The 17906-nt window shown below is 34.6% G+C and overlaps 2 protein-coding genes across 5 annotated transcripts; one reads left to right on the forward strand and one right to left on the reverse strand.

Annotated features, from left to right (window-relative positions):
• The first annotated feature begins 5025 nt into the window (after positions 1–5025).
• On the forward strand, positions 5026–14848 carry LOC105134010 (1-phosphatidylinositol-3-phosphate 5-kinase FAB1B-like). Of its 4 annotated transcripts, none has more exons than XM_011038240.1 (12): positions 5026–6719; positions 7278–8021; positions 8333–8486; positions 8640–8984; positions 9353–10225; positions 10301–10632; positions 11000–11123; positions 11198–11368; positions 12005–12717; positions 12835–13510; positions 13784–14050; positions 14203–14848. In XM_011038240.1, exons 1-12 carry the CDS (start codon positions 6103–6105, stop codon positions 14527–14529), a joined length of 5343 nt encoding a protein of 1780 aa, XP_011036542.1. In that variant the 5' UTR covers positions 5026–6102; the 3' UTR covers positions 14530–14848. The 4 variants fall into 4 exon arrangements, with proteins under 4 accessions (XP_011036542.1, XP_011036540.1, XP_011036539.1 ...); XM_011038238.1 differs by having other exon boundaries at positions 5027–5503; positions 5843–6719; positions 12005–13510; XM_011038237.1 differs by having other exon boundaries at positions 5027–6719; positions 12005–13510.
• A 1025-nt stretch (positions 14849–15873) lies between these two features.
• Positions 15874–16863, reverse strand: LOC105134011 (uncharacterized). The gene is made up of 3 exons (XM_011038241.1): positions 16549–16863; positions 16284–16408; positions 15874–16168 (listed from the first exon to the last, which is right to left on the reverse strand). Exons 1-3 carry the CDS (start codon positions 16702–16704, stop codon positions 16033–16035), a joined length of 417 nt encoding a protein of 138 aa, XP_011036543.1. The 5' UTR covers positions 16705–16863; the 3' UTR covers positions 15874–16032.
• Between the last annotated feature and the right edge of the window lie 1043 nt (positions 16864–17906).

Below are 17906 nucleotides of genomic sequence, written 5' to 3' on the forward strand. Positions count from 1 at the left end.
TAATTTGTACAAATAACCTCCCTGTGGTTCGATCCCGGTCTTGCCGGGTTATTTATTACTTCGACACTCCTACACTTGGGAGAAGACATCAATCTTTTCGTCGTGTCATTAACCCAATTGATTCTGATTTTTTTTCTTTTTTCTTATTAGTTTTGTTCTTTTTGTTGGTTTTTTTTCTTTTTTTCTATTTAATTAATTTATTTAATTATCACACTTTTATGACACGACTTTGCAGTCAAACTTACCACCAATGCTATGGGGTTTGGTATTGTAACAAAACTCACTTAAACTTGAGTCATGCAAGTTTAATGTTATTATTAATATTATAAATATTATTTTTAGGTCAGACATTGCAGTCAAACTCAAGACTCTTGGATGTAGCTTTACAGAAATACATAACACTTTTAAATCTTAATTTTTTTATATTTTTTATGCAAAATAAATTGACCCGCGACATTGCGCAGGTCATGTAACTAGTAAAATACTCTAAAAGGCATGGGAAAACTATTGTAGCTTTCCCATGCCTTTCACTTTCCCATCTTTAATAAATTATATTATTATATTATAATTATATTATAATTATATTATATTATATTATAATCACTTTCCCATTTTTAATATATTATTATTATATTATATTATGTTTTTCACTAAAAATTAAATGAAACTCTAAATTGTCTTTTCTTTTTTAATTTTTTTGTTTTTTTCTTTTAATGAATTTTTTTGTTTGATCTCGGATTTGATGGATTAGCCTGATTTGATGATATAACCCGGATTTTTTCTTTTTAATTAATTTTTTTTATCTATTTTAGTTTGTTAATGTTAAATTTCTTTATATTTAATTATTAGACTCTTATGACGTGTATCCCGGACTTTACGGTTAACTTGGTTTGACGGGTTAACCCAGTTACTTTTGGGTAAACCCGTCAATTATTTTATTCTATTTAGTTATCAAATTTTCATGACGTGAATCCCAGGTTTGAAGGGTTAACCCAGTTAATTCAGATTTTTTTCTTTTTCTTCATTAGTTTTTTTCTTTCTATTGGTTTTTTTTTTAATTAATCTATTAATTATTACACTTTTATAGCATGACCTTATAGCCAGACCCACATCTAATGCTCTAGGGTCGAGTGTTACAGCCAGACTCACTTAAACTTAAGTCATGTAAGTTTAATGTTATTATTAATATTATAAATAGTATTTTTGAGTCAAGTGTTGCAGCCAGACCTAAGGCTTTTGGGTATATCTTTGCAGAAAAATTTAACACTTTTAGATCTTAGCATTTTTTTATATTTTTTATGCAAGAAAAAAATTAACCCATGGCATATGCCTTTATTATTTTTCCTTTTTAAGCCTTTTATTGTGAATATCATGGTGCAATCCACAGTGAAAAAGCTTATGTCTTTAGTTTATTTTTTTCTATAGTTTTTTAATATTAAAATTTTTCTGTTTAATTATCAGGCTTTCATAACAGGGATCCCGGATTTGATAGTTTAACCCAGTTGATTCAGATTTTTTCCTTTTTCTTCATTAGTTTTTGCCTTCCTGTTAGTATTTTTCTCTTTGCCTTTTCCTTTCTAATTAATCTTTTTTAAAAAAATTTAGTTGATTAATATTAAATCTTTTTTCTATTTAGTTATCATACTTTCATGACACGAATCCCAGGTTTGGTAGGTTAACTTAATTTGTGAGTTAACCCGATTGATTCTACTTTTTTTTCTTTTTTCTTATTAGTTTTTTTTTTTTTGTTGGTTTTTTTTCTTTTTTTTTTCTTTTTTATCCATCTATTTAATTATCACACTTTTATGACACGATCTTGCAGCGAGACCTACATCCAATGCTATTGGATCTGGTATTGCAGCAAAACTCACTTAAACTTGGATCATGCAAGTTTAATGCTATTATTAATAGTATAAATATTACTTTTAGATCAAACGTTACAGCCAAACCCAAGATTCTTGGGTATAGCTTTGCAAAAAGACCTAATATTTTTAAATCTTAATTTTTTTTATATTTGTTATGCAAAATAAATTAACCCACAGCATCATGCTGGTCATGTAACTACTATATATATATAGTTACTGGACCCGTGCTAAATTGCAGCTCAAATATTTTTATTTCTTATCAAAAAATTATATATGCTAGTTTTTTTAATATTTTTTATAGTTCAAAAAATATAATAAATCAAAAATTGTATACACATATGTAATCAAAAAAATTAAAAATTATATAAACTAATAAATAAATAATTATTAATGACACCTAAAAACAAAACTGAAAAAAACCAAGAGACAAATATAGATTTAAATATTCAATCTTGAAAAATGAGACATTAAATTGATTGAATAAAAAAAAAGAATAAATAACATATAAAGCTACACATATTAAAAATATCATCTAAAAATAAATATTTATTATTTTTAAAACAAAATTTATCTATATAAAAAATAAAAATAAAATCATAGATGAATCATAAAAAACTCTTCAAAATTTAAACGCATAACCAAAATACCAATATTATTTAAAAGAGACCCTTTAAACAAAAAAAAAAGAAAAGGTATTAATATAAATGTAATTAAGTATTTTTTTTAAAAGAAAAAATAAAAAAAATAGAGGAAAAAAGGGTTACACACTGTTGGGCCTGCGAAGGCAAGCTAACTCGCCTAGCCCATATAACCATGACCCCTACGCGGGCTCTCCAAGGCAAGCCCACGCGAACAATCCCTTTTTTTTAATATGTGCATTTAAACAAAAAGTTGACATGTCACTTATTTTGCCTAAATTTCGGCTATTGTGGTGGCTTGAAAATTAGGGTATATCTTCTTTTGATCTAAAAACCTGTTTTTTAACCTTTTTAAATTCAAAACACCTATAAAAACATCTTAGAAATCATGACAAACCTATCTATGCTCTCAAAAAACCGCCCTAAAAACTGAACTCAACCCGAAATAAAAAATCAACCCGAGCTTATATCTATTTTTCACGAACTTTCAAGGTACAAAAACAACTAATATGAACTTTTCTCATTAAATAGAACAATTTAACATAAAAATCTCTTATTTTAGTGGTCCTCGAAGCAACATCAATTCCTCGCCGGGATTTCCTCAAAACAACATCGATTCCTATACGAGGGGAAAAAGAAAATCTATCTGAAACAAGATACATGATCGGCTACGCGTTTGCTTAGCTGTGAGCTTTTCACAAACGTTCTGAAAAATTTGATAAATATAGCAAATATTAACGTGATGAGTTGTATCCTCAAAAGAATGTCAATCAAAACTATTTTTTTTTATATAATATATGATTTTAAGAATGTATTTCTGTACATTCAGAAAAAATTAATATATTTTTAAAATATTAACTTTAAGATTTGAATAAAAGAAGTTGAGGAAAGGAATACATTTTTTTAATCACTAATTTAGCCTAATAATATTGAGTTGTATTAATAATGTTTGAGATAAAAATAATGCCAGAGTTTTAAAACTTGATGGGCCTAATTGATACAAAACAAAATCTTAGGAGCACTTTGAAAATTGAGAATTTAGCAAAGTATCAATAGAGTTTTAAAGCTTACTGGTAGTAATTAATATAAAATAAAAATGACGGGTATGATAATTCCAGATCATTACAAAAATGAGTTTGTATTGACTTTTTATGATGTGAATTATTTCCAGTATAAGATAAAATAATATATATATATACACACACACAATTGAATTATTTCCAGTATAAAATAAAAAAATATTTATAAAATATATATATATATACACAAATAAGCGAAATAAGTGTTGTGGATAAACATAAAAAGAAAAAGGTCAAATCAAAATCAAATCTTTTTGTTACATATTTATCAATCAAGCCTCTATGAATTTTTTTGTATTTTGGATTAATGTGCGTAGAAAAAAAAACTCCTTAATCCTAAAATTTTATTATTAAGCTATCTACTTAGATGATTAAGTCTTTATGATTTTAATTTGGCCAATCGAAACCAAGATTATCCAGTTGCAATCAACTGATGACATATTTTACTTTGGTCCCTCGAGTTGATATTAATTCTAGCATGCCATTAATTTTTTTTAAAAAATAATATTTAGGGATAGACATGGTTGATCTTACGGGTTGATGCAGCCAACCCCCAACCTGCTCCGAGTCTCTTGGTGAATGGAATCATCAAGCTCAAATTCTCTGTCAGTGTAGTTATTGCTGTAAACATCATTATGATTTCGACATTTAATGTTCTTGAATTTCATAATAATAAAAAAAAAAATAGGAGATTTGGAGATGAGGGAGAGTTTTAGGTGTGGAGGAATAGATTTGAAGTCCTGTTTCTTTTTTTTATTATTATTATTTCAAGGGCTGAAAATAATTTTATATTATGTTTTAAACCGCAATTTATTTTATATTTCTAATTTGAGAAAAAGAGGCAGTTAAAAAAAAATTAAAAACATTTATCTGCATGGTGCACCACAAAACGAGAAAGAAAATTAATGTTTAAAAGCCACATTACAAAATCAAGGGTACAGAATAGCAACGACACTAACTGGGATAAACAAAATTGAAAAGATAGGGACTTAATTGATGAATTTGAGATTACAAAAGGATGAATATATAATTGTTTCTATATAATGACACTAATAATTATTATTATTATTTTCAGCATTAAAAAAAACAAACATTCCTTGCTTCCCAGATAAAAATGGCCTGCAAGACGTCAGCAAGAAGCAAAAAATAAAAAACGCGTTTTGAGAAAAAAAGAAGAAGGAAAAAAACAAATGTCAAAAGCCAAATACCTATCTATCCCTTCTTATCCACAATCTTTCTATCACTTGCCCGCCGCCTCCTTTCCTCCGTGGCTCAAATGTGAGGGCATTCTTGAACTTTTCTTTTTTACAGCATTTTCTGGTCATTAAAATAAAAAACCCATTTATTTTTTTAATCAAAAAAGAAGTTGTTTATCTTAGCCGTAGAAAAAGGAAAACCTTTATTTATAAGTTTTCATTATTACTTAAGTTCAAAAAATAAAAATAAAAATAAAATAATTTATTTGATAGGAGTGTGTGTTTATATATATATTTATCATACAATCTCGTATGTGAATGAACTACAATTACAGTACATAGCTGGATATAGAAAGATTGTTTGATCATAAACTCAATACGAATTTATAATTTATTTCCAATTCCAGGTGCTCTTTGATTTTTCATTTATTTAATTATTTATTATTCTCTCATGCCATTAAATGGAGCAGCTTTGTTTATATATTTATAATACAAGGAAGAGGAGAGGAAGAGATAGATGATGATGATGATTTTGCAGGATCATAGAAAATTTGATTGCTTCTTTTAGAGAATCGCTGTCTGGGTAGACAGCCAGGCTTTTCTTTTTTCCCTTTCTATTGCAAATCAGCACCTACCCTTTTTTGTCACGGATTGATTTGACTACGTGTCATAAATCTCTTGGAGAACAAGATCTTATGCTGTTGTTGTTGATTGTCTTTTTCAAGGTAATAGTAATCAAGTCTGTATTTTCTTTTCTATCAAGGTATTGTATTGTGTCATTCAATCACATCCTTTTTTTCTTTTCTCTGTAAGGAAAGATTAGAGGCAGAGACGGGTTTGTTTTGTTTGGGGTTCTGGATTTGATCAAGTTAGTTGAAAAGGGCTGGTTGGGTTTTTTTTTTTTCCTTGAAAGTTGAGATTTTTTTATGTAAATTGTACTGATTGTGATCGTTTTGGAAGGGTTTTTTTTTTTTTTTGCAGTTATGAGCTTCTGTATACCTTTAATTTAGTGATTTTTTCGTGAGTGAATAAGGTGTTTCTTGATCTGGGCTAGTTGTTTGTAGGTCATTTTTGGGTTGAGGAGTGATAAAGAAGTTGGAACTGCATGTTTGAGGTTATTGGAGGTGGGAGTGGTTACTTTGAATTTCGGATTGATTGGGGGGCTTTTTGTGACTGGTTGTTTACTGATGACATTAATAATTGGTGTTGTTCCTTGGTTTGATGAAACGAATAATTGAAGATGAGATTTTTTTAATATTGCTAGTTGTTTAAGAGTGTCAAATGAGTATAGCATGATGAACGGGGCAGTAAGGATTGGATTTAGATGGAATCTTCTGACAAGACGTTCTCTGAGCTAATTTGCCTTTTGAAATCCTGGATCCCTTGGCGCTCTGAGCCTGCTAGCGTGTCAAGGGATTTTTGGATGCCCGATCAGAGTTGTAGGGTATGCTACGAGTGTGATTCTCAATTTACAGTATTTAATCGCAGACATCATTGTCGACTTTGTGGCCGAGTTTTCTGTGCCAAGTGTACAGCCAACTCAGTTCCTGTTCCATCTTGTGATCCAGGGGCTGCTCGGGAAGAGTGGGAGAAGATTCGGGTGTGTAATTATTGTTTCAGGCAATGGCAGCAAGGTTTAGCTACTTCTGATAATGGAATCCAGGTTCCCTGCCTGGATTTTAGTACTTCACCTTCTGCAGCAAGTTTTATCAGCACTAGATCTAGCAGCACAGCTAACAGTAGTAGCATCACTCTTGGCTCAATGCCATACCTAGTTAAGCCTAATCAGCAAGCTCAGACCAGTTCCAGTCTCAGCCCTCAAGCATCTGAAATGGAGACCAGTTCTGATAAGCAAGGGGAAGTGGCATCAGCTAGGAGCAAAGACCCTGTTGCTGACATAGAGTATAGAACTCCAGATGGATATACATTTTCTATAAACAGGTCTGTTGATTATCTCCTTTTAGCACCTCATATACAGCTATTATTTGATGCCTGCATCAGAAATGTATAGAAGGATAACAATCTAGTGTACTTTTGTCAAGGCAGAGGTTGAAGAAATCCGTGTGCCATTTATAAGCCAGTGAGAGTGGTTATTTTCTAGAGGATAGTGGTTAGTTATTCCTTTATGATCATCCAATATTACATGTTGCTGTCTAGGTTTGTTGCCATATGTTCATGTAATGGCGTCTGAAGCCAAAAGAATTAACTCTTTTTACTCCACAAAGATAAAAGATCCTTAGCTCGGATGGCAGCAATCTAGGTCTGTTGACATATGTTTACATGCAATGGCTTGTCAAGCTGAAAGAGCTAACCTTTTTGCACTCAAAGATGAAAAAATCTTTTACTTATGTTTCAGCATGCCAAGATCAGACCCATTGGCAGAGACTTGAGTCTTAGACTTATATATGTTTACAAGCAGTACTAGTAATTTGTAAGATGTTGGTGTTATTTAATGCTTAGCTTTTAATTATTAAATCCTTAATTCTGTTTTGGCACCAGAAGTGATGACGACGATGACGAGTATGGTGCATATCGGTCTGATTCTGAAACAAGGCAATTTCCACAAGTCAATGATTACTATCATCAAGTTGAGTTTGACGACATGGGTAATGATGGTGGATCTGACAAGGGTCATCTTGATGGAGAAACTGTTGACCCAAAAAGTTCAAGTAGTTCTCCACTAAACCACAGTTTTGGTTCACAAAATTTGGAAGGAAGGTCACAGCTAAGGAAAAAGGATGAACATGAGATGGATGATGAATGTGAAGCACCTTCCTCTATGTATAGTGGAGAAGATGGTGACACTGAACCTGTGGATTTTGAGAACAATGGAGCGCTCTGGCTCCCTCCAGAGCCAGAAGACGAAGAAGATGAGAGGGAAGTTGGTTTCTTTGAAGATGACGACGACGACAAGGATGCTGCTGGAGAGTGGGGATATTTACGTGCCTCCGGCAGTTTTGGAAGTGGAGAATTTCGTAACAGAGATAGGTCAGGTGAGGAGCGCAAGAAGGTTATGAAGAATGTGGTTGATGGGCATTTTAGGGCTTTGGTATCTCAACTGTTGCAGGTTGAGAATGTTCCTGTGGGAGATGAAAATGATAAAGAGAGCTGGTTGGAGATCATCACATCTTTGTCATGGGAGGCTGCTACTCTATTAAAGCCAGATACAAGCAAAGGTGGAGGAATGGACCCTGGTGGATATGTGAAAGTAAAATGCATTGCTTCTGGACGTCGCTGTGAGAGGTAGTTGCTACCTTCATTTTCATTTCCATCTATAGGCCATCCTGTTCCACATTTTTTATAGATAACTCCTCAATACGGATTTCTCGCTTCATTGATGATCATGGTGAAAGGCTGTGATGCCATTTCATACTTGCTTGTTTTAAGTTTGTATAGCTGCATTCTAAAAGGCATTTTCTTTTAAAAGTGGATTTATTTTTGTCTGCATTTCTTGTTGCAGTATTTATGAGTTTCTTTTTACCCGCTTTGATTTTCTTGTTGCAGTTTTTATAAGTTTCCTTTTACCTGCTTTGATTTGATTTATCTTCTTCTAGTATGGTGGTCAGAGGAGTTGTTTGTAAGAAAAACATTGCTCATCGTCGAATGACTTCAAAAATTGAGAAACCTCGATTATTGATCCTCGGAGGGGCTCTTGAGTACCAGAGAGTTTCTAATCACCTCTCAAGTTTTGATACCCTATTGCAGCAGGTTCTGATTGTTAAACATTCTTCTCAGCCTTCATGCTTTAGTTTCTTCCTCACTGCTCTCAATGTGCTAGAGCAATTGCGTGTTTTTGCTTGAACTTTATTTTTGTTTTCTTTTTCTTTTTTGGTTTCTTATTAGTTTTGTATCATTATCTAGGAAATGGACCATTTGAAGATGGCAGTGGCAAAGATAGATGCACACAACCCTGATGTCCTTTTAGTGGAGAATTCAGTATCACGACATGCACAGGAATACCTTCTTGCTAAAGACATATCTCTTGTTCTTAATATCAAGAGGCCACTTTTAGAACGTATAGCCCGCTGTACAGGTGCTCAAATAGTTCCTTCAGTTGATCATCTCTCTTCCCCAAAGTTAGGGTACTGTGAGAAGTTCCATGTGGAGAGAATTTTGGAAGATCTTGGTACTGCTGGGCATACTGGGAAAAAACTGGTGAAGACATTAATGTATTTTGAAGGCTGCCCAAAGCCATTGGGTTTTACAGTAAGTCCCTGAAACTTAGATGATCATAATACCAAATCTAGTATCATTTTACTATAAATTGCTGAGGTTAAAAGATTTGATGGACACTTAATTAGGTTTCTGAATTGCATTGTTTTTTGGCTGATTGATGCTTTATCTACTCTGGTGATTTTACATGTTGTAATGTAGTTGAAAAAAATTTCAGAGTTACTGTTCAGGAAATTATCTTGGTTGGATTATGGAACAGGTGGTGGTCCCGGCTGCATGCACCTGTGCAAATTTTGAAGCTACTTGCTATGTCATTGATATAACAGTTCTTTGATTTTGCAGGCTGCTTTCAATTTCATTGCTGGGAAGTTGTATTTAACCTTTCATTTCTGTTTTCCCAGATTTTACTTAGAGGCGCCAATGGGGACGAGTTGAAGAAAGTGAAACACGTGGTCCAATATGGTGTTTTTGCAGCATATCACTTGGCTTTGGAGACATCTTTTCTTGCTGATGAAGGAGCATCTCTGCCAGAACTCCCGCTGAACACTCCAATAACCGTTGCACTTCCAGATAAACCATCAAGCATTGAGAGATCCATATCAACTGTACCTGGATTCACTATTGCTGCCAATGAAAAACCTCAAGGACTGCAATCTAGCAATGAACCACAAAGATCCAATAGCGCCCCTACTGCTAGTCTGGTCCCAACCATAATCAGTTCATCTGTTGACAAAGTACAAGCAGCAGATGGTCTCAGCACTCAATCCTCAGAATTCACCCAATGTCGCTTCAATTCAACTGAATTTCTTTCTGCTTTTCCTTATACGGTGAAAGCTGTATCAGATTCTTACCGAACATTTGAGGAAAAAAACATAATGGATTCTGGAGATTCTCTGGTGGCTGAAATTGCTCCAGTTAATAATGGTTTGGCTGCCATTGGTGATCAACTTAATATTAACGGTTTTGGGTCCTCAGATGGTGTTTCAGTGAACTTTTCCCAGAGTGATTTCAATGAAATAATCGCAACTCATCCACACAGTTCAGAGGTATCATCTGCACAACAAGATTCTAGAAGGAACCTTGAAGAGTCAGAACCTTTAAAAGAAGAGTTTCCTCCCTCTCCTTCTGATCATCAGAGCATTTTGGTTTCCTTGTCTTCCCGGTGTGTATGGAAGGGGACTGTCTGTGAGAGGTCCCATCTCATCCGTTTCAAATACTATGGGAACTTTGACAAACCTTTGGGTCGGTTTTTGCGTGACCATTTATTTGACCAGGTAAATTCTCTTTCTCAAATTCGTTATGTGGAAACAACTATTACATTTTGAACTTGACAGATTAATTATTCTCAGAGTTACAGCTGCCGTTCTTGTGAGATGCCATCAGAAGCACATGTTCATTGTTATACTCACAGGCAAGGAACCCTCACTATATCTGTTAAGAAGCTACCGGAAATACTCTTACCAGGTGAAAAGGATGGAAAAATCTGGATGTGGCACAGATGCCTGATGTGTCCGCGGATCAGTGGTTTTCCTCCGGCTACTCGTAGAGTAGTAATGTCAGATGCTGCCTGGGGTTTATCTTTTGGGAAATTTTTGGAGCTTAGTTTTTCAAATCATGCAGCTGCAAGCAGGGTGGCAAGCTGTGGTCATTCTCTCCATAGGGATTGTCTTCGTTTCTATGGGTAATATTGTTAATCTCTTCATCATGTTATGCTGTAAGTAATCATACAAATTCATATTGTCTACAGTTGCTACATGTTGTGAAAATAAAGCAATCATGGCATTTATGCAGGATCTAATACTGATAATTATTTTATAGACAATATTAAGCAAGATGTTAGTCAGGACCGTGTGGGGTTATATCTGCCAAAATACTGCTTTCTTCAATGTTCTTGTATATTTACTGAATTTATTGATCTATATGATTATCAAGCTTGTGTGCCCAAGTATGTCCATTCAGCATTGAATGCTAGTCTATAGGAGCAGAAAAGGAGGCATTCAACTTTGTAAACAAGTGTTCTCACTCTCACACTGCCTTTACATGTGCAGTTTCGGGAAAATGGTTGCTTGCTTTCGATATGCATCGATTAATGTTCTCTCTGTGTACCTTCCACCCGCGAAAGTTGATTTCAGCTCTGAGAATCAAGAGTGGACGCAGAAAGAAACAGATGAGGTGCAGTGATCCCCCTTTTGGACTTTTCATTATCTTACTCCTGTATATGGGTGATTTAATTGTCTTATTAACAGGTGGTCAATCAGGCAGAGCTTCTTTTTTCTGAAGTGCTCAATGCTCTTAGTCAAATATCAGAGAGACGATGTAAGATTGAGCAAAATAACAGTGGCATGAAACTCCCTGAATCAAGACGCCAAATTGCAGAATTTGAATTGATGTTGCAAAAGGAGAAGGTGGAATTTGAGGTTAGGCTTTCTATGCATGCTGATCTTCTAGTCTTTAGTTACACAAGCATCATATGTGAGCCATTGTGGACACTTATCATGTGAATAAGGACACTCTTTAAGTCACATTTAAGTACAAACTCTGCCCTAATTCTGTTACTTTCCTGTAACCAGGATAAGCCAAAAATTTTAATTTATGTAATGCTAGAGATTCTTAACTTTTGCTGAGATTTGCTTTTAAATCATTGAATGGGAATATTGCCACATTTTTTTAATAGAATCACAATTATGGAGTAGAATAATTAACAAATCTCTACACACAAAAGGCGTTGTCATTTGGTAAAAAGTGTTTTTAAAGTATTAGTATATTATTTTTTATCCTTTCCATTTTGTGAATTATCTTGTCTGCCTTTGTAGTTCACATCCATGTAACTACGGAAAGAATCTTCTGGCTTCTATAAAGTTCTCTTAGAAATATTTTTTTTCCTCAGTTATTTTTATCAAATTGTGTGTAAAAAAGTGCATATAGTTGGGACTAATATTAAATCCATTGCATCTTGTGGTTTCTACAATTTTTCAGAATTTTTTCTCAATTTTTTGTGTGAAAGTATTGTAGAAAAATGCTTGTAGTTTAAACTGTCCTTGTTATTATTTCAGGAGTCGCTCCACAAAGTCATGAACAAGGAATTGAAAAATGGGCAATCTGTTATTGACATTCTTGAGATCAACAGACTGCGGAGACAGTTACTATTCCAGTCTTACATGTGGGACAACCGCCTGGTCTATGCAGCCAGTTTAGATAACAACAGCTTCCATGATGGTTCAAACAGCTCAACTTCAGGACAGGAGGAGAAACCACTAGGGCCAGCTAATAGTGATAAGCTCATTGAGGAAAATGTTGATGCCAAGCTGCTTAAAGCCTCTAACCAGCAAGGAGGCTTTGGTAGCAACACAAACCAATGTGATGCAGATGGTCAAGAAACAGATGTTTGTCAAGGTCCCAGTCATGGAAAAGGAGGCCAAGCTAATCCTTTTGCCGCTATGCCTGCCCGTGATCTATCTGACATTAAGGAATCTGGTGGAAGTTATTTTAGGACCCTTTCTGATGGACAGGATCCTGTTATGGCAAATCTATCAGATACCCTTGATGCTGCATGGACAGGTGAGAATCAACCTGGAAGTGGGACATTTAAGGATGATAATAGTAGACTTTCTGATTCAGCTGTGGAAGAGTCTTCAACCACGGGTGTAGGGTTGGAGGGGGTAGGTTTGGAGGGCCATGTCGAAGACCAAGTTGGATCCAAAGTGTGCTATTCTCCTTCACCTGCATTGTCTACCAAGGACCTTGATAACATGGAACATTCTGTGAGGTGGCTAAGAATGCCCTTCTTGAATTTCTATCGTTCTTTGAACAATAATTGTTTAACAAGCTCTGAGAAGCTTGATAGTCTGAGGGAGTATAACTCTGTCTATATTTCATCCTTTAGGAAGTTGAAACTCCAAGATCAGGCTAGGCGGCTTCTGCCTGTGGGTGTGAATGACACGGTCATTCCTGTGTACGACGATGAACCCACAAGTCTTATATCTTATGCTTTAGCATCGCAAGGATATCATGCCCAACTAACTGATGAGGGGGAAAGAGAGAAAGAATCTGGAGACTTCAGTGCATTTTTAAGTTCATCTGATACGGCATTCCCCTCTTTCGATGAAACAAGTTCTGATTCTTATAGAAGTTTTGGATCTACAGATGAGAGCATCTTATCCATGTCTGGGTCACGAGGCGCTTTGATTTTGGACCCACTCTTCTTCACAAAGGCTATGCATGCCAGAGTTTCTTTTGGAGATGACAGCCCAGTTGGTAAGGCAAGATATTCCGTGACATGCTACTATGCAAAACGGTTTGAAGCCTTAAGGAGGGTGTGTTGTCCATCTGAACTTGATTATATAAGGTCTCTTAGTCGTTGTAAGAAGTGGGGAGCTCAAGGTGGCAAGAGCAATGTCTTCTTTGCAAAAACCTTAGATGATCGCTTTATCATCAAACAAGTCACAAAAACAGAATTGGAGTCGTTTATAAAATTTGCTCCTGCTTACTTCAGGTATCTCTCTGATTCAATTAGCTCAAGAAGTCCAACATGCCTGGCAAAGATTTTGGGAATTTATCAGGTGCTTATTCTTGAGACTCAAGTGCAAACTAGGCTAAAATGTTCTTGATTTTTGTTTTTGAAGTTCTCAACTCTTTTATAGACTGTCTTTATGTTGTCTGTCATTCATTCCTATGAAAATAGCTGTAAAAAGTGGTTGGAAGGAGTACAATTTTTGAGAATCCTAGCCTTTGTCACTTTTGCAGCTAATGATGGAGATCCTGCATGAACTTCATACAAATTATTAAATATGTTGCAGGCAACTTATTGCTGCTTTTTTTTTTTATGTTGAAAGGTTACATCGAAGCTTCTGAAAGGTGGGAAAGAAACGAAGATGGATGTTCTAGTTATGGAAAACCTTTTATATAGGAGGAAAGTGACCCGCCTTTATGATCTTAAAGGATCTTCCCGGTCACGGTATAATTCAGATTCTAGTGGGAGCAACAAGGTTCTGCTGGATCAGAACTTGATTGAAGCAATGCCAACCTCTCCCATTTTTGTGGGAAACAAGGCAAAGCGGCTGCTGGAAAGAGCTGTCTGGAATGACACTTCTTTTCTTGCAGTAAGTTTCAAATCTGTGTTTCTTTCGTGCTTTCCTTACATATCTATCTTGTTTTTTCGTCAATAGTATCTAGCTGGCTTTGGTTATTCAGCATTTGAAGCAGAAAAGTCTTTGTTGTCCATTTTTAATTTGTCATTGTTGCAAAACTGCAGTCGATTGATGTAATGGATTACTCATTATTGGTTGGGGTGGATGAAGAGAAGCACGAGTTAGTACTTGGGATAATTGATTTCATGAGGCAGTATACATGGGACAAGCATTTGGAAACATGGGTCAAGGCTACACGCATACTTGGCGGTCCAAAGAATGCTTCGCCTACTGTTATTTCTCCGAAGCAATATAAGAAGAGGTTCAGGAAAGCGATGACGACCTATTTTCTGATGGTCCCAGATCAATGGTACCCTCCCACTATCATTCCAAGTAAATCCCAATCTGATTTTGCCGAAGAGAACACACAAGGTGCGACTTCAGTTGACTGATATTGTGGGTCCGTGTTCTTGTACATTTAAACTTGAATTTTGGGATCTTCCCGCAATTTTTCTCTCATTCTTAATTTTTCCTTTCATTTTTTATTTTTTATTTTTGTTTTATGGAAATTACTACTGTAACCTTAGTTAAGAAGAGAGGCTTATAATTATTTGTTAGGAAATGCAGAACAAGGCTGTCATAGCCATGAGAGTCGGTTGGGGTTGTAATATTGGATGACCTTCCTTGAAATCGAAAAAAAAAAAAAATTCTTAGCGTTGCAACTTGTATATGTATTTCGAATTAATATTATGTCTTGTATTTTAGTGCTGATTCTCTATCATATTCACTGTTTTTTGGTCTATGTTTCCATGGTTGGATCTCTCTCTCCCTCTCTCTCTCTCTCTCTCTCACACACACACACATTTGCTTATTTTCCTTGAAAAGACTCGAGGTAGCCTGGTACTTTGTGAGGAATCAAGGAGGTGGGAATAGGGATATGTCTGGCAGTAAATGTCTGTCCAGCCTCGTTGGCCATTCTGATCTCTGTGGATCGAGGCGCCGTTCTTCTGCGTTGTAGCATAATGACCCTTTAGATTACTTTACTGAAATAGAGCCAATTAAATAAATGTTTTGCAAGTTGAAAGCTGGGTGAAACGAGCTCTGTTTTAGTAATTGCGTGCCAAATGATCTGCCGATTCACGGTTTCATCATTCTACCTTGGTAGTAGCATATTCAAATCTTTCTGGAGATTCTCTGATGCATGGTTTTTCCTTTTTTTTCTTTTTAGATATTCAAATTGTTTGATTTCTAGCATAGCAAATGAGTTTACTTCATCTCCATGATGAATGTCCTGGTTTATTTGGCAAAGCATTTTGTGCAAAGGCCATTCTTATGCTTTGGAATAATGATTTCTTTTTCCATTTTTTGCATTATAATTTGTTGGTAAGTTAATGAACGTGAGCTGCAACATTCTTGAAAGTCACCAAGTTGTGATTGAGTTGTTAGCTCAACAATCATGTCCTGTGTTTTCCAAGGTTCGTTTCTTGTGCTTCACTTTTGGCAAATTTTGTCAATTTAATGATAGCGTTGAGGTGAAGTACCAAGGGTTGAGGTGAATAGCAAGGCCATGTTTGTTTTTACGGTGACCCGTGTTTCCAAAAAAAAAACAAATTATTTTTTGCTTCACAGTTTCCATTACCTAAGGCGGCTGCAAATGATCAAGGGTGATTTTTCATAGGTCCTACTATTTCACTCTTATAGCTTTGAAACAGGATTAGTATTCGTTCTAGGAAGCTGCTTCTCGGGGGCGAGTGCGCATACATGTTCACTTCAGGAAAGAAAGAAGAGCAAGCAAATGGGAGAAAACTGAAATATTGATAATGCATAATGGAAAAGAGAAAAAAGGAAATGGTTCAACATAGAGACAATTGTTTTATTCTCGCTATTGACATTTTGTGATTGAAGAAGTGCTTCTCTTTCCAGTTTTGTTGGAATTTACAAGAGGTGGTCAATGATCAGCAAAATCTGTTAAAACCATTCTGATTGCAGTCCTCTTGCACAGCAACAACACCTTTGGCAATATTGTTAAACTCGCCACCATTAACAATCTGATGCAATCCTTGTTGAAGAAGATTGATGATCTCAGCATCCCTAAAGTGAATCAAGGTATTATTTATGTAATGTTTTTGTATCAAATTACAATGGAGGACTAAAACAACAAAGAGAGGTTAGTTACAGTATGCTACTTGGGTGAGAAAAACCAAACCTTGAATGATATGCTGAACTTGGAAGAGGCTGGTGAAAACGAGGGCCTTCATCGAATCCTTCACAAATTATCTCCCCACTGTCATCTCTATAACAAACTATGCCCTCAGCTTGATTCTCGAAAACCTGTTAGAAATTGACCAGAAAGTCATCAACAAACAATGTTTCAATGATCATAAATTCACTTCCGTTTAGTTGCATATGTTTATCTCTTGAATGACAAGAAACACGTAAGACAAGATACAAGTGTACCGGAATAATAATACCTTGTCTTTCAAGGAGGATCTGACTAGAAGTGTGGGTGCTTTCTTGAGTAGAATGTGACTACTCTGTTTAAGCATCCGAGATTTGCTTGCAGGCTTCAAAACAGGTCCTGATTTTTGAAAGGGGATGTGAGGAGAAGAAAAGCATGTTACAGCCATTGATCGTATGCTAGAAGAGCAGGAAGAAGATGAGAAAGAAAAGGAGTTTTTACCTCTCCTTCCAGGAATAGAATAATACCTTTTGATATTGTAGAGTATTCTGTAGGTCGAAAAAGGATATAAAATTGAATTATTGTCAGGTTTTGTCTTGTCAGCTTGCAATACAGAGGTAAAATCTATATATATATATATATATATAGTAGCTCATGAAATTTGAGAACCCTTGATTTGTCTTATAGTTCGGTGAAGCATGCTACCTTGTTCCTGATCCATAGCCTCACATTAATAAAGCTTCTTTATCTCTCTCCACGTCTTTGATGAAAGTGACATTATTCAAGGAGTCCACCAGAAAAATATACGTATGTATGTATGTATGTATGCATCTATGTATGCATTTGCATCCTATCAATGTTTATTTTTTTAAATGCCAAGCATGGGTCGACAAAGGGAATAGGGGAGAAACTAAAAGGAAAGGAACTTAGATGAGACATTAATAATTAAAGGTTGCGTACAACATTAACAAAAACATCCTCATTGAAACAGTAAAATTATGCCTTTCTCTTAAAAAAAAATATAATTGATATTCGAAGATAAAATGATCTTTTTTCATTTTAGAATTATTAAAAAGCATTTTGGTATTTTCACCGTTCTTTTATATAGTAAAATTATTTGAATATTCTTAAAAATATTAATTTTAATTTAGAAATAATTTTTTTTATTTTTATTTTTAAAAAAACAATATGATAACCCAATTTTGCGTGGAAACAAAGTTCCCCACGCATGACTTAAGGGTTTTTATATAATTATATAAAGATCTTTCATAATATTTATTTAACCTATGAGTAATATGATGATTTGATAAATAGCATATTATAAAAGTTAATTGTTTTGACACTTTTAGATCATGCGGGTAGATGGTTTTTGTTGTCAAAACTATTGTTTTGCTGTATCATTTGATTCATTTTAATATTATTTTTTTTTATGTGTATATGATGGTGATTCTATAGTTTAGTGCTAGATTGATTTTTTTTTTTTTCATTCTCTTTTCTTCACTTAGATTTGCATGTTGTCCTTTAAAATACTTATAGTAAGCCTTTATTTTATTTTTTTGGATTTATTACTTGTTTTTTTAATTGTAATTTTTTTATTTGAAAGAATTGTTTTGAATTAGAAATTATTTTTAGTTTCATCCTCCTTCAAAT

Source organism: Populus euphratica, unplaced genomic scaffold, assembly GCF_000495115.2.
Source record: "Populus euphratica unplaced genomic scaffold, PopEup_1.0 scaffold38.1, whole genome shotgun sequence".
Lineage (NCBI taxonomy): Eukaryota > Viridiplantae > Streptophyta > Magnoliopsida > Malpighiales > Salicaceae > Populus > Populus euphratica.